Below are 22,217 nucleotides of genomic sequence, written 5' to 3' on the forward strand. Positions count from 1 at the left end.
AACACTTTGTAGTTTGCAAATCGCTTTAGGTCCATAATCTCACTGGACCCACCTCCCATTAGCACTGTGAGGCAGGTCCTGTGGGATTTATTATCCTTACTTGGGGATGGGCAAACTGGGTGTCAGACTAGTGAAGTGACTTGTCCAGGGTCACACCGCTAGTAAGTGGCTGAGGGATGATCTGAACCCAGTTCTTGGTGACTTCAGGTGCAGCACTCTATCCACTGTATCACACTGATTCACATTCTGGCCTGGGGCCTCAGGAACCCCAGAAGCAGGGCTGGAAACCCCTGGTTAAGGGATGATACAAGGCTTACTCTAAGCCTAAGGGTAGGATGTAGGGACAGATTGAGGTATCCCATGGGCTGACCTCTCCTTGATGTCAGGCTGCAGTGAAAGTCAGAGTATACAGAGAGAGGGAGGTCTCGCTTTTGTCCTCTGCCCTGGTCAGGACACATCTGTATCATCCAATAGCATATAGGCAGCCAGGCGGCACCAAGGAGTCTGGAAGACCTGAGTTCAAATCTAGCCTCAGAGACTTTCTAGCTGTGTAACCTTGGGCAAATCGCTTAACTTCTGTTGGCCTCAGTTTACTCAACTGTAAAATGGGAATAGTAATGGTCCCTACTTTATAGGGACAAAGCAGCTGTGTTGCCATCATCATCATCGTCATCATCACCCTATTCAGTTCTGGATGCCCCAACTTCTTGTTCATTCATTTTTATATTTTTAACAATATTTAAATTTTTAAATCCCACCCCCCCCAGTTACGTGTGAAGACAATTTTAACATTCATTTTTTTAAAAGTTGAGTTTGAAGTTTTCTCTCTCCCTCCCTCACATGCCCTCTCCCTGAGATAGTAAGCAAGTCGATACAGGTTATACGTGTTCAATCATGCAAAACATATCACAATCTTAGTCATGTTGTGAAAGAAGACAGGGGCAACTAGGTGATGCAGTGGATACAGTAACGGCCCTGGAGAGAGACCTGAGTTCAAATCCCGTCTCAGACCAGATACTGGACACTTGCTAGCTATGTGACTCTGGGCAAGTCACTTAACCCCAATTGCCTTGCCAAAAAAACAAGAATGAAAGAAGACACAGACCTGAAAGGAAAAAAACACACAAAAAATACAGAAAGTAGAAAAATAGCGTGCTTCCATCTGCCCTCAGACTCCACCAGTTCTCTCTTTGCAGGCACATAGCATTTTTCATCATGAGTCCTTTGGAATTGTATTGCTGAGAACAGTTGATCACTGTGCAGTATTGCTGTTACTGTGTTCAGTGTTCTGGTTCTGCTCACTTTACTTTGCATCAGTTCATGTCTTTCCAAATTTTTCTGAAATGATCCTGCTCATCATTTCTTATAGCACAGTGATATTCCATCACAATCACGTGCCACAACTTGTTCAGCCATGTCCCGATGGATCAGCTGGATGTTCCATTTTGAAAGGACAGTATTAAGCTAAAGTGCATCCGCAGGTTGGGGGACCAAGGACTGGTTGAAGGAACTAGGGATGTTCAGCCTGTAGAAGAAACAACTTGGGGGCAGGGCATGCTTGTTGTCTTCAAGTGTTTGAAGGATTGTTGAGGAAGAGAGAACAGCTAGGATACTCCCTGCCACCCTCCCCCCCCACCCCCTCCACAGTGGTGGAAATGGGGAAGAGGAGTTGCAGATGAACAGGTCTTGGTTCAAAATGTGGAAAACCTTGGCAGCAGCTAGCTTCTTTGGAAAGGAGGCAGTTTCCCCCTCCCTGAAGGTCTCTCAGAAGTCTGGATGACTTCTTCGATGCTGTAGAGAGGATTCATACCCAGGCAGGGCTGGGGTCCCTGGCAGCCTCAAGTTCCTTTGATCACTCAGGAGGATTCGTGTAGCTTCATCTGCCTTTGGGGAGTGCAGAGAGCAGCAATCTGGGTAATCTCTGCAGCGAGCAAGCTTGGGATAATCCCCAAATCATTTTCATCTGGCTTTGGAATGCATCATGAGAATCTAGTCTGGGAAGAGATTTCCTTTGCTAATCACTTCCAGCTTGGGCTGATGTGACCTCAGAGATGAGCAGCCTAGGGAGAAAGTCTCACATTAGCTAAGCCATATGTGGCTGAGGGTTATCCTAGGTCAGCCCTGGGGAGGCTGGGTTTGAACTTTGCCTCGTCCCTGACTCCACTTTTTCCCTTCCTCCCCTGTAACCCAGGAGTCTAGGGGTCCACTGCTCCAAGGTCCGGTCCCTTACACTGGACTCTTGGGAGCCAGAACTGCTGAAGGTGAGTGCCGTCCCTGCGGGGGATGTATGAGTATGTATTTGTGTGTATGTGTATGTGTATGTGTGTGTGTGTGTGTGTGTGTGTGTGTGTGTGTGTGTGTGTGTGTATGATGGGATTGTGTATCGGAACTATTGATGAAGCTTAATTCTATTAACCTCCTACCAGCTGATGTGTGAGCTTGGGAATAGCACCGTGAACCAGATCTATGAGGCTCAGTGTGAGGAACTGGGGCTCCAGAAGCCAACAGCCTCCAGTTCCAGGTTAGTAGGTCAAAAGATAGGGAGATGGATGAACTAGGGTTGGGGGTTGGGGTTAGGGGTTGAGGGAAATGGAAGGGCAAGGTCAGAGGTTAGAGGGATATAGAGTTGGGGTCATAGCAAAGGGATGGAAGATTGAACTCATACTGGGAAGATGGAGGGATGATATCATGGGTAGAGAGATAGAGGGATGGGTTCATGGGTGGAAAAATGGAGGGACAAGGTCATAGATAGAGGGATGAAGGACTGGGTTCAGTGTTTGGAGGGTGTAGGGATGGAGGCCATGGGCAGGGGGATGGAAGAGTGGGCTTGGATATTGAGAGCATGGAGTGGCATCAAAGATAGAGGGATCGGGACATGGGCAAAAGGATAGAAGGTCAGAAAGTCATGAAAGAGGAGATAGAGAAGTAGTGTCATGGGAAGAGGGATGGAGGAATGGTCTTAAGAGTTTAGGGGAATGTAGGGATGGGTTGGGGGGATAAAGAGTGAGTTCAGAAGTTGAGAGGATGGAGGATCAAGGGGTCATGGGCGGGAATATGGAGGAGTCTAGGAAGATGTGGAGGTGAGGTCAGGAGGTAGGGAGATAGAAGAGGGGGCTCAGAGGAAGTGTGGTCAGGGATGGGAGGGATAGAGAAGTAAGGTCATGGGTTAAGGAGATGCAGGAGCAAGGTCAGGGGAGGGGGATGGAAGACTGGACTTAGAGACCGAGAGGGGATGGAACAAGAGGATCATGGTTTGTCGAGATGGGAAGGTGGGGTCAGAAATTAGAGGGATAGAGGAGGGTGGAGGGCCCAGGGTCGGCTTAGAATGAATATGCATTTATTAAGCACTTACTATTTACTATTTACTGTGCTAGACCCTGGGATTGAAAGAGAAAAATAGAGACTGTCTCCATCCTAGCAGAACTTATCCTATTCTCCTATGGGGAGACAACTTGTAAACAAGCTAGAAGTCAGGGATTTATTGATGAAACCCAAGACTTGAGGGTCACAAGGCCATCAGAGCAGGGGGCCTCCGGGGACAGACGTTGGAGTCGTGGTAGGGCTGTGGGACTGGCCTTGTACGAGCAAGTCAGCTGTTTGTTACAGCCTTTGGGTGTGCATTCTCACCCTCACCTTCACCTTCTCCTCCCCAGGCAGGACAAGGAGGCTTGGATCAAAGTCAAATATGTAGAGAGAAAGTTCCTGAAGAAACTTCCAGGCTCTGGGGCTGAAGCCATTGAGACAGCTGGCGGGGGAGAGGCCAAGCCCCGGCGATGGAGCACGAAGAGATGTCGACGGCACCAGAGTTCTCCCCGCATCCCCAGGATGCGACGCCAGCTTCGGCAGGAGCCTGCCGCCATCTCCCCTGCAGCGCTGTCATCAGGTGGGGACCCTCGGCTCCCAAATCCTTCCTGCCCTCTCCCCTTGGCTTTTGTGCTCATAAATTGCGCAAGCCGCTTGGCCCAACTCTCCTCTGCATCTTTTGTCAAGTGAACACCCCCCCACCCCAATCTATTGTGTCCTTGGCCCCCAAACCTGCCATCTCTCCAGTACTCCCCCTCTCCCCAGACTGAGAATATGGGAAAGTTCAAGGTTGACTTATATACTCAAGGGAAGGGTCTCCTGGGGGAGGGGAGCGTTAGCAGAGTTTTCTGACATTCCACGCCAGTAAGATTGAGGCCAGCGTTCTGTGGTGGAAAGAGCTGGATCGTCTGGAGTCATGTGAGCCAGGTTCTAGCTACTTGTGTGACCCAGGGGCCATCGCCTTCCTCTCTGAGGATCAGTTTCAGCCCCTGTAAAGTGAGGGGTTGGGATGGAGGACATCTCTAAGTCCCCTCCTGATCTGTTACCACAGTTTCTTCAGACATCCCTCAGAGCTCCCATCAGAGCCTAGATCTTAGGCTGGGGGTGGGGGTGGCAACTGCAAGACTGACCTTGGGAGCATTACTTTAAGACTCTCCACCTCTTTAAAACCTTGTGCAAGAAGAGTGTGGATGGAGCCATAACATAGGCACCCATGTGACTTACCGATGGGGCCGGAGGCTTTCTCACTGCCTCCATCTCTCTTTCAGCCTCTGCCTTCAACCATGGCCTTGAGGGGGTGAGATGGGGGAGACCGGGGGGTATTGGCCTGATAGTTTCAGGTGCATGAGGCCTTGTGGGGGGGTGGGGATGCTGAGCGGTGCCTTCACATCCCTCCCCTTCCCTTGCCCCCTCAGCCAGCACTTTGGAACGGAAATTTCGACGTGACTCTCTCTTCTGTCCAGATGAGCTGGACTCACTCTTCTCCTACTTTGACACAGGAGCAGTTGGGGCAGGACCAAGAAGTAAGTGAGAAGGTGGGTGGGTAGGTGGGAGCAGCGCAGCTCATCCCCCTCCCTCCTCTTCCTCCTGTTTCCACCTTCTGTGCTGTCTCTTGAGACTGGGGCCTCTGATGTAGCTACTTGAGGGATCCAGAGCTAGGATTGGGGTGACATGTCTGTGGTCAGGACAGGTCCTGATCCACTTCCCCTCCTTCAGGTCCCTGGCACCCTCACCCCACCCTGGGGATTGGAGGATACTGTGGGCTCCTGCCCATCCCCCTCTGGCTTCCGGGAGCTCTGCCCCATTAATCCCCGTCCTGTTCCATCCACCTTCCTCGTAGGTGCTGGCCACATGTCTGCGCAGGCCCCCCCCAGCAGCTGGTCAGTGGGACAGTGGCCTGGGCCCCGGGGGCACCGAGGCGTGCCTCCCGGCCGGAGGTAAGGTAATCTCGAAGCAATGGCCTGCACGCAGAGGAGGGAGGGAGAGAGAGAGGGGGACAATCACTTCCTCCACTCCAGTGTCTCCCATGCCCCATCCCACATCCCTCCCCCCACCCTGCCTTCCCTGGCCAACAATCTCAGGCTAGAACTTTGCTTGTTCCAAGGAAGCACTTTGCTCAATGGGACTGTGGAACTGGGATGGGCTGTGGTGACTCCAGAGATCTGTAGAGATGTCACCTTGAGGGCACCCAAGCTAGAACTCCTGGTTCCAGTATTTCAAGGAGGCAACTTATAGGGTCGGGAGTGATGGCTAGGTCAATATAGGGGAAATGGATTAGATTATTTAGTTTCCGGTTAATTTTTAATCTTATCTTTCCATGGCCCTTTATTAAATGTAATTTTTTTGCATCATGATCTGAAAAGGATGTATTTAATACATTTTCTGCATTCGATTGTGAGATTTTTATGCTCTAGTACATGGTCAGTTTTTGTGTAGGTGCCATGTACCATTGAGAAAAAGGTATATTCCTTTCTATCCCCATTCAGTTTTCTCCAGAGGTCTATCATATCTAACTTTTCTGAGATTCTATTCACCTTCTTAACTTCTGTCCTGTTTATTTTGTGGTTAGATTTATCTAGTTCTGAGAGGGGAAAGTTGAGGTTTCCTATGTAGGGACAATGGACCTTAGAGCCAGAACTGGGTGTGAATCCTGGTACAATGGGAAGAGCCCCAATTCTGGGGTTAGAATGCCCAAATTCAAATCCTCCTCCTCATGTTTATTACCCGTCTGACTTCAGGCAGGTCACTCTCCCTCTCCCTGGGCTTGTTTTCACATGGGTAGAATGGGGAGGTTGGGTTTCATGGCCTTAGAAGCTTCTTCCAGTCCTAGATCCAGGATCCTCTGTTCCTTTGCTGCCTGTGTGATCTTGGACCACTCCCTTCACTTCCTTAGCCCTGAGTTTCCTCATCGGTAGAAGAGAGGCTTGGACTCAGTGGACTCCATGGCCCCTTCCAGCACTAGATCTGTTACCCCATGATCCCATGAGTTTGTCCACGGGTTCAATGTTTCCCCTACTGTAGTTGCTAACTCTGTCTTGGTAGATGGCTTCCTATAGCTTCTCTGGCCCTGTTGAGGACTGACCCACAGCCTACACCAGGTGGGCATCACTACCAGACCTTGTGCTCTGTGGCCAGAGCCTTGGGAACTCAGAGTTACCTCTGTGCCATGATGAGGCCCTCAAACAGTGGAGGTATAGTGGAAATCAACTACTCTTCTCTTCATCTTCTGGTGTCATCGATGCCAGGGATTTCACCATATATGAAAACACCCTTCACTAATGCAGATTGGCAGCTTGTCCAGAGCTTAACAGTCTTCATGAGTTGCCCAGGGCACTGAAAAGTTAAATGACCTGCCCAGGGTCTCACAGCCAGGCTGGCTCAGTGGCTGGGCTCAGATCCACATCTTTGTAACTCCAAGGCAGACTCTGTCCTCTAGGACCTGATGCTTCTTAGTGAAAGATTATTCCTTATTGTGTTGAGAAGTACAAGAATAAAGGCTGTCTTTATTTGACGTCCCAGTCACATGGCATTGGTTCACTTCTGATGGGAGGGGAAATCCAAGAAGGACCCCAGCACATTGGGTGTCCTCCATGCCCCCCTCCTTGGTGAACTTATGGGAAGAGCTGAACAAGTCACTCAGGGTGGCAGCCACCTGTGGGGTGGGAGGTGCATCACTGGGTGGAATTCCTGAATGGAAGAGATCACAAATCCATCTGAAAATCTAAGTCTAGTAGGCAGAGGCAAGGGAAGATCGAAGGACAGTTTCTGTGATTCATCAGTGTCCTTGAATTGTCAAGAGAAGTACAAGGAAGTCCTCAGCAGGTGGGGTAAACCAGCATTTGGTGAAGAAATAATAATAATAATAACAACAACTAGCATTTACACAGCACTTTAAGGTTTCCAAAGCACTTTACAAATATTATCTCAGATGATCTTTACAAAAGCCCTAGGAGGGAGATGTGCCTTTATATTATCCCCATTTTACAGTTGGGGAAACTGAGGCAGACTTTCCCAAGGTCACACAGTTAGTATCCGGGGAGGGCATTACAAGCAAAGAAAACTGCTGAGACTAGACCAGAGGTGTTGGCGGTTGGTGATAATGGGAGGTAAAGGAGAGAGGGGAGGAGGCCAGGAGCTAGCCAAGGTTCTGAATCGATGTGTGATGGGTTGCTGCTAGTGGAAGGCACATTGCATCCTGCCCTAGGTCCCCACTTCTTACAGACCTTTTTCCTTGGAGCTGTGGGAAAGGCTGTCAGGCTTGGGGAACAGGGAGGGGGGAAAGCGAGAAAGCCTAAAGGGGCCATGGCACCCCGATGGGAATGGGGAGAACTCAGCCTGCCCTTTAAATAGTGCTTTATGTTTGGAATAAGGTAAATAGAGAGCAGAAGTGATTCTTGTAATGTTAGACCCAAGCCCAGATGGAGACTGAGCCTGTGGACCTTTGCCTCCCACACAAGGCACCAGCCAAACAAAACAACTTAGGACCAGTGGTGTGGATGGGGAGGGGAGATCTTAGCAAACCTTGAGTTCAGAGCCCCAAGTTCCAGGTGACCAAGAGACTGTCCCTGAGGAGAGCTAGCCCTTCCCTCCCATCAGTCCCCACTCCTGTGTGTCCCACCCTTAAACATCATGGGTGCAGAGGACTGCAGCCTTCCCTTCCCAGACATCGGCAGGTCTCTCTGACCCTGGCCTTGATGGGGATCATGGATGATAGAGAGGCACCTAGTGTAGAGGCAAGACTCTTTGCCCCCATCCTCACCCCACCCCCAGCTCCCTGTAGCAGGAGCTGTGTGTCTGTGTGTCTGTGTGTCTGTCTGATCCTCACTGTGGATATCTGTGCCCCTGGAACAAGACTGGTCTTGCCTTAGTATGTCTCTTCATCTCCATGTACACCCCTTCCATCTGCTCGTTTCTCCCTCACCCCTCCAGTCTACTATTTGCCAAAGGCCTAACTCGGTAAACTTAACCATAATTAAACAGAATTTCATTTTATTTTTTCTCCCTTCTACTCTGTGGATGGGGGTTAGGGTGGGCCTCACGGTTCTCTGAGGAACACAATTTCCCCTCCTTCCCCCCCAGGTTCTTTCCCCTTCTAGCTGGAGAAGGGATCCTGCTGCAACTCCCTTCAGTCTCTGGACTATTAGCCCTTTCTGTCTGGAGGGGAGGGTGGGTAAGATCAGGGCTCTCGGATTCAGGCTTTGGGGCCTAAGTGGGCCATCTTTTTCCTTCTGCCTAAGCCTAGGCTGAGCTGAAAAAGCTTGCATGGACCCCTATTCTTCCAGTTTTGGGGACACCATCCCAGTCCCTGGTTTCATGCTGCTAGGCAGGCCCAGGAGGCAAAAGAGAGCAAACATCCCCTGCCTCCCAGCGTACCATTCATTGCAGGTCCTTGCCTCTTGGTATTCAGGGCCCCTGGGTCCATCTCCCATTGGCCCCACAGGTCTGAGCAGCGACAGCGGCCTCGGTGGCAGTACAGATGGGAGCTCGGACATCCTGGTGTTTGGCTCGGTGGTAGACAGTGTCATGGAAGAAGGTGTGTGTTGCTCAGGGCAGGTCCATGGGTTAGTTAGGGAGGGGGCTTCAAGCCTTCAACCAGGGATGAGGGGGAGGGAACCTAGAGGGCCCCAAGTTACCTGGCTGTGGTTTCAGAGGCCCCATTGCCTAGGCGATGGTCAGGCGCTCAGATACAGGTGCTTAAAGCTGGAACTAGGCACTGCACCCTGGTGCCTAGCATGTAGGAGAGAGGGAGGAGGAAGGATGGCGGGTGGGAGGGAGACCAACTGGGATATGGAGAGATGAAGGCATTTCAGGCTATCACAAGATTTCCACACTGCTGAAAGGCTGGTCACTGCAGGGAAGGTGGGAGGAAGACCTGAAGTCTGGGGGGTATTGTCCTTTGGGAAGCACATATACCCTAGAAATGTACCCATTAAATTTGAGTGGCTTGGGACAAAGTCCAGATTGCTCTACCCCAGTTGTGGTTCTGCATCTGTTTAGCAATGTTGTAGGCACTGGGGACCCCTTTGCCTGGCTGTGCTGCCCCTGCCATTTTTCCAGGCGGGTCCCTTTTCCCTTCCCTTGTGTGAAGGAGCCCTCTGGTAGTGAGGAAAGATGCTTCCCTCACCCCACTACCTTCCCCTTCTCCCAGAGGGTGAAGAGTCTGAAGGCTCCAGTGCTGAGGGTGACCGTGAGACCTGGGACCCCGAGGACAGCCGAGAACTGCATCCAGGGCTACTGGCCTACCGGGCCGCTCGAGCCAGAAATCTGCCCGTCCTGGCGGAGGCCCTGGCCCATAATGCCGAGGTGAACTGGGTCAATGAGGAGGATGAGAGCAAGACGCCACTGATCCAGGCAGTGCTGGGGGTGAGTGGTGGGGACCCCGAAATCACCCTCAGGACTCGTGCCTGAGCTGGGAACTCACCTCTGCAAGTATTGGTCACTACCCACCCTCTGGCCAGTCACCACAGTGATGGTGGAGTGAATAGAGGGCTGGGCTTGGGGTCAAGGGCACCTGGGTCCAAATCCAGCCTCTGACATTCACCAGCAGTGTGACCGCAGACAAGTCACTTAACCTCAAAATGCCTCAGCTTCCTTATCTGTAAAGTGGGGTTAATAACAGCCCCTACCTCACAGGGTTATTTTGAGGGTTGAATAGTATAATGTATAGTGATTCTCAAAGTTTCTGATCTCACTATCACTTTATATTCTTAAAAATGACCTTGGAGCTTCCCAATGAATCTGTATTGCTGTGGGGTCTATCTATTGATATTTACTATCTAGAAGTCAGAATGTCTTCATGTTATTATGAAAATAGTTTTGACCTCATGGACCCCCTGGAAAGGTTCCCCTGGTCCACACTTTGAGAAATGCTGATGTATAGAAAGTATTTTGAAAACCTTAAAGTGCTATCTAATATTAGTGCTAACTAATATTACCAATCAATCAGCAGACATTTATTAAATGCCTGCTATTTGCCTGGCACTCTGTTAGGCATTGGTGGTACAGAGGCAAACAGGAAACGTTCCCTGCCCTCAGGGAACAGGTGAGACTTGTGTTCTGTTGGGGGGGGGTTGGAAGGCAGAGGGCAGATTTTTACAGCCCCACCCCTCCATCCCCACTGCCTCTACTTCCCCCAGTTCAGAGCCTCCTTGCCTCTCACCCAGAGCGCTTTAATAACCTCCTAATTGGCTTCCTCCACTTTGGTCTCTTCTCGGTTCGATCCCCCTTGTGTAAGGTGACCAGCCATTGCTCTGATTATTTATCCTTCCCCCTGGTCCCACTCAGGAAGATGCACCCTTCGCACCCCTTCCACCCCACTGTGCATAGGATCACATAGAACTTGTCCACCGATCAATCTCGACCTCATCCCTCTCCTCTCTGGCCTCTCTAGACTTCTCAATGACCTGCTTCCCTTCTCCACCTGGGCTGGGGCTGCTCCCTCTAGTTTGTGCTTAGCCCAGCCCTACCCATCCTTCAGGGCCCATCCTCGGGAGGCCTTCCCTGACTTCCCAGGGCTCACTGGGAACTCTGGTTCTCCTGCGCTCTCAGAGGTCTGACTGCCTGGGACATGGAGCCTACCCCACCACCCTGAGCACTCTCTGAGCTGCTCTGCCTCCGGCCATGGGTGTGAGTCCTGTAGGTCTCCTCAACCTGACAGGGGTCTCCTTGAGGACAGGAACCAGATCTTCTTCTTCCGCCTCCCTTTTCCCCATCCCTGCTCAGCCTGAGGCACCGGGCTTCAATTCAGTTCCACATACACTGAAAACGTTCCTGCCACATACAAGGGGTTGCTGTGTGTATATTAGATTGGGCTAGATTGTGGAGAGCCTTGAATGCCAGACTAAAGAGATCATTACCCTAAGGATTAAAGCTAAACTATATCATATATGTAGCACATAGTTATATAGGAATACTCCTACTACTATTATCTAACATTTATATAGCGTCTACTATGTGTCAGGCACTGTGCTAAACACTTTACATTTATATTGTTTGTTCCTCACTGCAACTCTGGGAGGTCGATACTATTATTACCCCCATTTTACAGGTGAGGAAACTGAGGCAGATAGAGGTTAAGTGACTTGCCCAGGGCCACATAGTAAGTATCTGAGGCTACATTTTAATCCAGATCTCCCTGACTTGGGGCAGCTAGGTGGTCCCACAGATAGAGTTCTAGGCCTAGAGTCAGGAAGACTCATCTCTCTGAGTTCAAATATGGCCTCAGACACTTACTAGCTGGATGACCCTGGACAAGTCACCCTGTTGGCCTCAGTTTCCTCATCTGGAAAACGAACTGGAGGAGGAAATGGCAAACCACAGCAGGATGTTTGCCAAGGAGACCCCAAACGGGGTCACAAAGAGTTGGACAGGACTGAAATGACTGGACGACTTCTTGACCCCAGACCCAGCACGCTATCCGCTGCAGCGCCTCCTAGCTGCCCCATCAGGACAAGGACTGGGAAGAGCATTCCTCAGTCAGTGAGATTGCCATCTTTTCTGCAGTGTCTAGTCTTAGGGAGTCAGGGCTGGGGCACCGAGAGGTTAAGTCCCTGACTCAGGACCCCACTGTACGTCAGAGCTGAGATCTGAACTTGGGTCTTTCAGACTCCAAGGCTGGCTCTCTACCCATTATGATACACTGCCTTTTATAGTTTAATGCTGTTATCTGATGCCCACATACACTTAAAAACTTGCCAAATCTTTGCCCTCCAGGGGTCCCCCAGGTCTAGCCTGAAGAAGTCAGATATTGGAAAATGATGTTATCTGCCCACTGGTGACTGGAGCGGGGTGGGGGAAGGGAAGGAAAGGGAATAAACATTTATTACACACTGACGATGCACCAGGCACTGTGATGACGGCTTTACAAATATCTCATTTGATCCTTACGACAACGCTGTGAGGTTGGTACAGACAGACTAAATGACTTGCCCAGGGTCACACAGATAGCAAGCGTCTGAGGCTGGATTTGAGGTCAGGTCTTCCCGACTCCAAGCCCGGCGTTCTATCCACTGAGCCACAAAGCTGCCTGACAGTGATGGGAGACCAATATATGGGGCTTCTGGATCCTGTATGACTCTCTCATTCTCTTCTAGGGTTCCTTGATCATCTGTGAATTCCTTCTCCAAAATGGGGCTGATGTGAACCAAAGAGACATCCGGGGGCGGGCACCCCTACATCATGCCACCTACCTGGGTCATACGGGGTGAGCACTGGCCACAGAAGGGCCGTGGCTGGGCCGTGTGCTGGATGGTTCTGGAGAAGGGGCAGCACTGACGGAAGGGAGCTGCGTGCTCCCACACCCCCTGACCTTCCTCCCCCTTGTAGACAGGTCTGTCTGTTCCTAAAGCGTGGGGCTGACCAGCACGCATTGGATGAAGACCAGCAGGACCCACTGGCCATAGCCGTCCAGGCTGCCAACGCTGATATTGTTACTCTGTGAGTAGGAGGGTCCTGGCAATGCTTGGGGCTATCTTTGAGTCAGAAGACAAGGGAAGATGAAGCCCGAATGGTGTGTGTGTGTGTGTGTGTGTGTGTGTGTGTGTGTGTATGTGTGTGTATGAGACAGCCAGGTGGCTCAGTGGATAGAGCTCTGGGCCTAGAGTCAGGAAGATCTGAGTCCAAATCTGACCTCAGACACTTATTAGCTGTGTGACCTTGGGCAAGTCACTTAACCCTGTTTACCTTAATCCACTGGAGAAGGAAATGTCAAACTGCTCCAGTATCTTTGCCAAGAAAATCCCATATGGGGTCACGAAGAGTCAGACATGATTGAAAAGACTGAACAACAATGTCTTTGTATGCATATATGAGTGTGTGTATGTGTGCGTGCATGCATGTCTGTGTGGGAATGTGCATGTAAGTGTATGTATGTATGTTTGTATATGTGTGTAAGTATATGTACTGTGTTTGTGTATGTGTGTATGCATGTATGTACATGTACTGTGTTTGTGTGTATATGTGTATATGTATGTGTATGTGTGTGCGCGCACATGTGTGTTTGTATGTGTATATGTACTGTGTTTGTATGTATATGTATGTATGTGTATATGTGTACGTGTCTGTATGTACATGTAATGTGTTTGTGTATAAGTATGTGTTTGTATGTATATGTATGTATATGTATGTGTGTATATGTGTATGTATACTGTGTTTATATGTATATGTATGTGTATATGTGTGCATGCATGTATGTACATGTACTGTGTTTGTGTATAAGTATGTGTTTGTGTGTATATGTATGTGTGTGTATGTGTGAGATGCCTAATAGGTCAGTATGTAACACATTCTCTCTCTATCCCACCCCCTTCCCCCCATCCTCCAGGCTTCGGCTGGCTCGGATGAATGAGGAGATGAGGGAAGCTGAGGGACCCCTTGGACAACCAGGTCAATACCCGGGCAGCAGCCCCACTGAACTCCAGTACCGGAAATGCATCCAGGAGTTCATTAGCCTTACTATTGATGAGTGTTAGCACCCTGGTCCCCACCCACCCCCTTCTTTCTTTGTTTTGTCCCTGAGGGGTCATGGGGAGGGGGGACTTGGGGCCCTGGAAGCCAAGCCCAGAACCTGTGTCTGTCCCTGCCCCATTTTCTGACAGATCAGCCAGGGTCTGGGGAGGCCTTGGGGTCCAGCAGATCGGGGTAATCACCTCCCAGTCCATCTGCCGTGGCAGGCAGGGTGGGGAGGACGTAGCTCTCCAATTGGGAGGCATGTGGAGCCTGGGATGATTCCCCTTCCTGGGTCTAGCCTGATGGAGCTACCCAGATCCCATCTCCTTGGAGTCCCTGGTCCCCCACCCTTACCTTGCATGTTCCATGACCAGGTCAGATGCCAGGCATCTGTCTTCTTCCTCAAGCCCCTGTCCACTTCCCAGCCTTCCCTTTTAGCCTAGTCCTGTCCTCTCTCCATAGCCCCTCTCTGCCCCCCTGCTCCATATCATCAGGGCTGGGGAGAGCTTTCTCCACACCAGGGCTACCACATGGGTCGCCCTGGCCCACACTCTCTCCTTATATCCCAGGACCTCCTCCCCCCAGCATCCCCCAGATATCCAGAGCTACTCTTCCCAATCTAATACCCACTGAACTCTGTCCTAGCTGAGAGAAGGAGGGGGAGGAAAAGAGTCTCTCTAGAGGATCCAGACCCATGTACCTCAGTGAAGCATTCTTGGGCTCCAAGGCCAACAGATCCTTTTCTCTTCCCTCCACCCCCCCCATTCCCCCAAGGCTGATCTTCAAGGACACTGGTCTAGCAGGAGCCTTACTCAGAGCCTTGTGGCTTCAGGGCCCGTCCAAGTAGGGGTCACTCCCTCCTCAACCCTCCTGGGGCCTGGGCTCCCTCAGCAGTCCCACTCCCTAAGCCTCCCTTCATCGGTCCTGGGCTAGGCTCAGGATGCCACCCCCCTTGGCCCCTGAATGCTGGCGTTCTGGCTGGACGGCGTGGCTGGCCATGTCCAACCTGTCCCCCAGGATCCCCTTCTCTCTACTGGTGGGCAGTGGCACTGTCCCTGACGCAGGGCCTGTCAGGGGAACAGAGACTGGACACTGCTGGCCCCCAGACCTTTAAAGGAGAAATACTGTATCGGTACCTTACTGAGAGTCATTGTATAAAGCAACTTTGTGCACTTTTTCTTACTTCCCACCATGTTTATGTTTCTGGTTTGGGCCCTGGATTTGCTCGGCTGGGTGCTCGGCAACGGGGCTCAGTGGCTGGTTGAGTGTGGGTGCTCAGAGGACCAGTTCAGTGCCCCACCCCCACCCCCCCACAACACAAGGGGAAGAGTCTATGAGGTTGCTGCCCCAGGTGCTGCTGCCAGACTTTTTTTTTTTAACTGGCCTTCCCTCCCTGCTACCATAACCCCACCTCCACCCTGCTAGTGCCATCTTGGTTTTTGACTGGAGATCCAAGTGTCCATCTCCCTGCCATGACTCCTTATTCCTCAGACAGAGACTATGGGGCATGGCCTAGACAGATGGATGGCTGGAAGAGTCATTTTCCCTGGGAATCTGGCATGGGGAAATGTGGGGGGGGGAGGGGTCGGTTCTAAGAGGGAAAGGAGCTGGAGGAACTTATAGGATTGCCTGTACCAGGATGGGGCTGTCCAACCTTTTCATTACTAGCCTATAGCTATGTAGACAGTCCTTTCTGAATGCTCGCTCCCAGGTTTTCCTTTGCTGAGTTTTTTGGGGGGTTTTTTGAGTGGGGACAGGATGTGCCCTGACCCACCAACCTTTGACTTGGGTTTTCCTTTGTTTGTGACTGGAAGCCTCTACCTTCTCTCCCCCTCCCCCCAGGGGTCTGGGTCCAGTCCTATCCCTTTCTTAGTTAGGAGGCCTGAGGGGTTGGGAAATAGTCCTTGGCCATTGGACTGCTTCCTTCTTCTCCTGTTCTGGGTTGGGGTATCAATGGAGCATGGAATGTGCCAATGGGCCTCACTTTCCTACACTCTCTGGGTCCGGGTTGGAAGGAGATGGATGAAAGGGAATGTGGGCTGGGGAAGGGATGGCATTTGAGAGGCCTGGATTTGGGAAGGTTGGAGACTGTAACACTGTTCAGAGATTGGAGGGGGGGCATGCTCACAGAGCCTTCTGCCTGCCTAGAGACAGAAAGGGGCACAGGATACAAGTACAACTGAGTTAGGTTGGGGTGGGGAGTGGGGGGAGCTGGAAGGGCCCCCTTGGGCCAGGGAGTTCATAGTTGGGGAGCTTTAAGCTTCTGGTCACTCAGCTCCTCCCCCACTGCTGAGCTGGCCAGGCTGGGTTGGGGTTGGGGAAGGGGTTGTCACTATGCAAACTGCCACCCAGGGAGAGGGAGGCTCTGTAGGCAGCGCAGGGGCTGGGCTCCCCCAGCTGGCCAGCCCCGTCCCCCCTCTCACTGTAAATAAGTGCTAAACTGAATTAACTATTTCCTTCTGCTTGCTTTCTGTGCACCCTCCCTCCCCTGAGAATGGAATGGGGCCTTTGGATGGCTCTGAGCTTTGTTTGAACCTTTGGAACCAGTTATCTGGAACTCTGCCTTTCTTTCCTCCTTCCATGGTCTCCTGAATCAAACCCTCTTAATAAAAATCTCACTCCACTGCCACCTGCTCCTGCTTGGGCTCACTTATTCACTGGGATCTCAGCCTTGGGGGCTCTGTTAACTGGTTACCTCTTTGGATGGGACACCTTGCCTCCCACCTGTGCTGCTTGGTCACTGCTCCTGCTGCTCTGTCTCTGGCCAGGGTCTGGGAGGGGCAGTGGATAGCTCAGCGTGGCTCCCTCTGCCCCTTCCCCCCCCCCCAGGGTCCTAGGGCTTTGGGAGCAGCCCTGAAGCACCACCAGGTCCTGTACTCTACCTGATCTCAACTCTACCTGATTTTGCTGCAGACAGAACTCAAACCTGTCCCAACAGCAAACTTACTAACTCACTTTTCTGCTGGATTCTCTCTTCCTTCTCTGCCATCCCTTCCCGGAGTTGTCCTCTCCTCTAATGACCGTATGGGCTCCCAGCAATGGGGGCCAGGTGGGTCAGGCTGTGAAGGTCCCAGAAGAGCCGTAGGCTGACTGGAGCCTCGCTCTGCTGTGGGGATCTGAACCCAAGCCTCTCTGTGAGATGGGCAGAGTAGTTTTCATCTCAGGAGGGCCAGGGGAAAGCCAGTGAGGCCATGGAGGTGAGCACTCGGGGCCCAGGGGGATGGGGGTTGTGTCTGGTTCACAGGCTTTGATTATGAGTCCCAGGTGGAGGTGGGGAGGAGGACAAGGGGTCTCTAGAGTTGGCACCCATGATGTGGGGTAGGGAGAGACGGTCTGGGCATCCTGGACTTTTACAGGTTTCCTCCACCCTGCATCCCTGAATAACATGGCAGGAGGTGAGTGGGGGCCAGGTCTGAATCTGTTCTCTTTTCTCCCCTCCCACACCATCTCCTTGCAGGTGATACCACCTATCTGGACATCTTCCGGGAATTCTCCCACATGGCGTCCCACCACCCAGAGAAACTCAACCGGCAGAGCCTCCATGTCAGCCCCTCAGCCCAATAGCCTCTCCCTTCTCTCCAGGAGCTGGGCTGGGCCTTCAGCCTGAGCTTGAACTGCCCCTGCCTGGTTTTAGAAATACAGGGAACAGGAGTGCTCGTCCTTCTAGGGGAGGGAAAGGGAAGATGGTTTCTCTACAGCATGTCTGTTTCCAGGCTTTGTCCACTAGCCTGGAGACAGGGGAAAGGGAGAGAGAATTTGGGGCTCAGCTGGACTGAGTCTGAGATGTTTGCCCCTCTGCTTGCTAATGGGTCCCATAGGGAGGGGAGTGGGACCCCTAAGGGGGAGCAGACGGGCTTGATCTTGTTTGTCTTAGGGCTGGACAAGATCCCTCCACCCTAGTTACTGAACATCAGAAGTGGGGCTTTCTCTCCTCTGGACCCATGTCTCTTTTGAGTCTCACAGGTCCTAAGGCCTAGATTCCCCTAGTCTTCTGCTAAGGGGCTAAACTCTCTCCCCCATGAGTTAGGAGATTGCTGTCCTCATAGCCTCTGCTCAGGAGCATTTTGGCAGAGCTCAGTCTCACATCCTATACCCATTGTTCAAGTATCTTTGCCCTAGTGAGTAGTTCAGGGGAACCAGGGACCTACCATGTTATCCAATCCCTTTTTGAACATGAGTGGCTGGTCCACTCCCATATAACCTGCTACCCAACCAGCCAGTTTGTGCCCTTGCCCTAATAGACAAGGCTTGGGGAGGAGGTGTCAGTTCCCATCCCTAATAAAGCCAAGGACAGAGAAGCATGACCTTGTGATCATGTGTCTGGGGCTCAACCCTAACCTAGAGGCTAGAGGACTGGCTACAGGCTATGGGCTCCTCCTGGGGGCTCCAGCGCCAACCATCGTGTGGCCCTTCCCCCAACTCAGGATTCCTGCCCAGCCTTAAGGAGCCTGGGTCCTCCCCCCCCATTAGCACTCCCAGGCAACTGGTCCCTGGGCTGCAGTCCGCCTTCCCATACCCATTCCCTCCATGCCCTGAATTGCTGTGAGCGCGGAGAAGATGCCAACGTGTTTTAATGCCTGGTCAAGGCAGAGAGACGGGAAATCTGCTGCAAAGGGGGCTCGGTGCCCCAGCGCTCGCGGGAGTTTTGTGTGCTAGTGCTTTCTCTTGGCGCGTCCTTAGCAGGGGGTATCGGGGAGGGTGGCCCCAGACTCAGCAGAAGGGCCGGGGGCCGTAGCAGGGGGCTTCTGTGAAGCTCTGGAGCTGAGGGTTGTACATGGGCAGGTATTTTCGGAAACATTTGGCCATCTTGTTGTCACACTCGCACGTCATTTTCTCGCAGCGGTCCCGAGTCTTCACTGTGGAGTTGGGGGTTGGGGGAGAGAGGGGGGAAGAGATCAAGGGATCACCCAGGGCCCTTTCCCATCATTCCCTTTGTTCATGGTTACATCGCTATGCCCCAGCATACATTCTCCACCCCTCACCCTCACCCCCAATTCTCTTTATGGAGAAGGTCACTGGACAGAAGGAAGGAGCCTGGTATAGTATAGACCTGAGAAAGTGAGCCATTGACAATCTCACTGAGCCACCCTCCCCCTTTAGTTCCTAGATTACATCTCCACCTTCTCCTCTTCCTATCCCTGCCCCCCACCCTGGGGTTAAGTTCTAGAACTCACCACACTTCACCTTGGTCCCCAGGTTAAGGTATCTGTAGGTGTGAGAGCCAGGGGTGCAGCCAAACACCTGTGCTTTATTGTAACAGCAGTCATGACTATGACAACACCTGCCGTGGGAGAAGAGAAAATGATCTTGGGGTCTCAGTGGCTTGCACATTCAATATGAGTCCACAGTGGGATTATGGGAGCCAAAATAAACTACTGAAACCTTAGACTGCATTGAGAACCAACATGCCCGGGAGTGTTATGTTCAGTCACCGGGTCCAAATTATGGGAAAGCCATTGAGAAGCTAGAAGATCAGAAAGCTAAGGGGCCTTGACTCCATGACATATGAAGAGTGCTTAAAAGAACTGGGGATGTTTAGCTCAGAGAAGACTCAAGGAACCTGGTGGAAACTGTCTCCAAGTGTTGGAGGGGTGGTCAAGTGGAAGAGGGATCAAACTAGACTTGTCCCCTGAAGGCAGAACCAGGAGTGGTGAGTGGAAGGTACAAAAGGGCTAACTGAGGTTCAATGTGAAAACCTCCTCCTTAGTGTTAGAGCTGCCCCAAAGTGGAAGAACCTCCTCAGGAGGTGGGGGCTCCCCCTTTCTGGAGGTCTTCAGCAGACACCAATTAACCACTTGTTAGAGACAGAATAGGGGATTTCTGTTCCTCAGGGCTGGGCGAGCTGACTGCTACATGCTCTTCCAATTTGGAGACTCTGGGGTTCTATGAAGGAGTCCCTCATCCCTCAGGGTCTTGCTTCTCCCTCAAGGTCCCCAAAGCCAGATGACTCATTGACTCATTCTGCTCCTGGTAGGACACAGGGCATCCTGGCATTTCTCACTTCTGGCCCAGGTTTCACAAAGTACACACAAGAAGACAGCCTTGAAATCAACATTTGAAGACTAATTCAGTTGTTTGTGTTCGGAGAGGCAGGCAGCCCAGGGCACAGCCAGGATGTGCCACAGCAGGAAGAAGACAGGGCAGAAGGGAGGGACATGGAAAGAAGCAGCTCGTGGCTTCTGGTAGCTTCTTGTCTGTGCCATTACCCTTGCTCATTCAGGACCAAGCTCATTCTGGTGACAGTGCAGTCCTCACCTTCAAATTTCAGTGCTCTAAAACGGCACTGATTACTTCCCCCTAGTCATAGCTCTGGAGGGAGGGCAGACACCAATGGCAGTGACACTCGTATGGATGTATTGGGGGTGTCTGAGTAGCTTTGAGCTCTATTCCCCAGTAGGTAATCCCAGGATGTTAGGAAAACTGGGCCAGATCCCCCACTCTTTCCTAGGCTCCAGCCCTCTCTCATTTTTTCCTTGTCTCTGTGGCCATCCTAAACCCATCCCATTCCTTCCCATCCCATTCCTTCCCATCCCACCCTCTCCCATCCCATTCCCTCCCATCCCACCCTCTCCCATCCCATTCTTTCCCATCCCATTCCTTCCCATCCCATTCCTTCCCATCCCACCCTCTTCCATCCCATTCTTTCCCATCCCATTCCTTCCCATCCCACCCTCTCCCATCCCATTCCTTCCCATCCCATTCTTTCCCATCCCATTCCCTCCCATCCCACCCTCTCCCATCCTATCTCATCCTATTTGGATCTCTTGGTTCTAGGGACTGTTTATCCTGACCGCTCCCCTTCCCTACTTCCTCTTTCTGGCTTTCTGGCCCTGTGGAGGAGCCAGAGGTTTTAGCTGAGCAGGAATGGGAAGGGAATTAGTAGGGAGAGGGAAGAGGGGGAATAAAAGATAAAAAGATTTTAAAGATTTATTGGGGGGCAGCTAGATGGTGTAGTAGATAAAGCACCGACCCTAGAGTCAGGAGGACCTGAGTTCAAATCCGGTCTCAGACCAGATACTTGACATTTACTAGCTGTGTGATCCTGGACTAGTCACTTAACCCCAATTGCCTCGCAAAAAAAAAAAGAAAAGAAAAGATTTCTTGGAAAATCACAGACCTCTCATTTCTCTTCCTGTTTTACCTGCCCAGGGAGCTGTGACAGGAAGGGGTACTCTGCCCTGCTGCCGGCCCTCGATCTTGCCTACTGCAGCCTGGGTCCAGGCTCCTGTCTGCTGGCCAAGTCCCCAGTTTCCAGACCTCGGAGTCTTTCCCTGGTTTTTGGTGGCCCCAGATCCTCCCCTGCCCCTGCTAACTCCTTACTTGTCAATCTTGTCCATGGGGGCACCTTGGGTGCCAGGGCCACAATGACAGCCGTAACTGCTAAAGTTGGCCAGCCCGTGTGTGAAAGTGTGCAGTCTGATCAGCTCATCCAGCTGGGCTTCCGTGCAGCTCCCCTGGGACAGTGCTAGGACAGGCAAAGGGGATAGGGACAGAGCCTGAGTGGGGGGGGGGCTCTGACCCATGACCCTGGGAGGAAAACCCTTAGGCTAGGAGTTCAGGCCTCAACTCTCATCTCTGAGGGAAACAGAGACTTGGGTCTTCTTACAGCCATGCGCCCTTTGGGCCAGTTCCCGTCCCTCTTTGAGGCTCAACCTCCCCATCTGTACAATGGGGAAGACATCTTGTCCCCCCATACCCGGCTTCTTCTCTAGGTAGGGAGAATGGGAAACATTTTAGACTCCAGGGAAGAGCTCAGGGGTCCCGCTCAGGGGTTACCATCCACTCTCGGTTATCCAAACATGAGTCATCACCACACATATTCCAACCTCCCCAGGCCACCCCTTCATCACTGGGACTGTGGTCAAGGGAGATAAACTCATTTTTATTATTGGACTGTTCAAAGTGGGATCCAGAGAAGGAGCTGTAATTAAGGTGGAGAGAGCAGGGCTTTTTCCCAGGGCACTAAAATTTACAGGCTACCCATACCACCTGCTCCTTCCATCTCTCCAACCCTCCTCCAGAAGGGATCGGCAATGTGGAAACAACCACTTGGTGTCCTAGGGCACACTGCCTCCCTCTTGTGGCCACACCCTGGAGAGCAGCTCTCTCTCCATTCTCCAGGCTTGGGCAAAATATTCCTGGTACTGGTTCTGCCCAGAAAGGTAACCGGTTGATTAATCCTCCAAGTGACTTTGGACCTTAGAACCGGTTCCTGGATCATTCTCCCTGAAATTAATCTCAGCTTCTATAGAACTGATTCCTGAGGGTGGGGCTTTGTCTGATGGAGAACCCAGGTTATCCCCAGCCTACCTCTTTGCATGGTAACTAGAGGGTACTTACCCAAGGCCAGGGCCAGCAGGCGAAGCAAAGTGGGAGCCATGGTTAGGTGGGGCTTCTCAGGCGCTCTGGGACCGGGTTCTCTAGCGGGGTGATTGGGGAGAAGGTGTCCCTAGCTTGATAGAGAAGCC

The 22,217-nt window shown here is 51.8% G+C and overlaps 2 protein-coding genes across 8 annotated transcripts in view; one reads left to right on the forward strand and one right to left on the reverse strand.

Moving 5' to 3' along the window:
- ACAP3 (ArfGAP with coiled-coil, ankyrin repeat and PH domains 3) overlaps positions 1-18,047 on the forward strand; it is a 63,261-nt gene extending 45,214 nt beyond the window's left edge. For 5 of the 7 annotated variants that reach the window (XM_020976437.2, XM_020976446.2, XM_020976457.2 and 2 more), the window contains 10 exons: positions 2,192-2,261; positions 2,427-2,521; positions 3,654-3,883; positions 4,719-4,826; positions 8,744-8,836; positions 9,452-9,666; positions 12,396-12,505; positions 12,628-12,738; positions 13,625-13,686; positions 17,207-18,047. In XM_020976437.2, the coding sequence (XP_020832096.1) occupies positions 2,192-2,261; positions 2,427-2,521; positions 3,654-3,883; positions 4,719-4,826; positions 8,744-8,836; positions 9,452-9,666; positions 12,396-12,505; positions 12,628-12,738; positions 13,625-13,686; positions 17,207-17,313 (1,201 nt within the window). In that variant the 3' untranslated portion in view covers positions 17,314-18,047. Of the gene's footprint in view, positions 1-2,191; positions 2,262-2,426; positions 2,522-3,653; positions 3,884-4,718; positions 4,827-5,143; positions 5,241-8,743; positions 8,837-9,451; positions 9,667-12,395; positions 12,506-12,627; positions 12,739-13,624; positions 14,927-17,206 lie in introns of those variants that run through there. The other 2 variants (XM_020976483.2, XM_020976490.2) reach the window with 2 other exon arrangements.
- Positions 18,048-18,459: 412 nt separating this feature from the next.
- On the reverse strand, positions 18,460-22,129 carry LOC110197820 (phospholipase A2 homolog otoconin-22-like). The gene is made up of 4 exons (XM_020971867.1): positions 22,090-22,129; positions 21,070-21,214; positions 18,924-19,030; positions 18,460-18,605 (listed from the first exon to the last, which is right to left on the reverse strand). Exons 1-4 carry the CDS (start codon positions 22,127-22,129, stop codon positions 18,460-18,462), a joined length of 438 nt encoding a protein of 145 aa, XP_020827526.1.
- Positions 22,130-22,217: the final 88 nt, after the last annotated feature.

This window comes from Phascolarctos cinereus, unplaced genomic scaffold (genome assembly GCF_003287225.1).
Source record: "Phascolarctos cinereus isolate Bilbo 61053 unplaced genomic scaffold, phaCin_HiC Scaffold_726;HRSCAF=1367, whole genome shotgun sequence".
Classification (NCBI taxonomy): Eukaryota; Metazoa; Chordata; class Mammalia; order Diprotodontia; family Phascolarctidae; genus Phascolarctos; species Phascolarctos cinereus.

Coding starts and splice junctions, on each gene's coding strand:
- LOC110197820 (XM_020971867.1), bottom strand. CDS start 22,129: ATGGCTCCCACTTTGCTTCGCCTGCTGGCCCTGGCCTTGG. Junction 19,031..21,069: donor CCCATGGACAAGATTGACAA/GTAAGGAGTTAG, acceptor CTCCCACGGCAG/GTGTTGTCATAGTCATGACT. Junction 18,606..18,923: donor GGGGACCAAGGTGAAGTGTG/GTGAGTTCTAGA, acceptor CCAACTCCACAG/TGAAGACTCGGGACCGCTGC.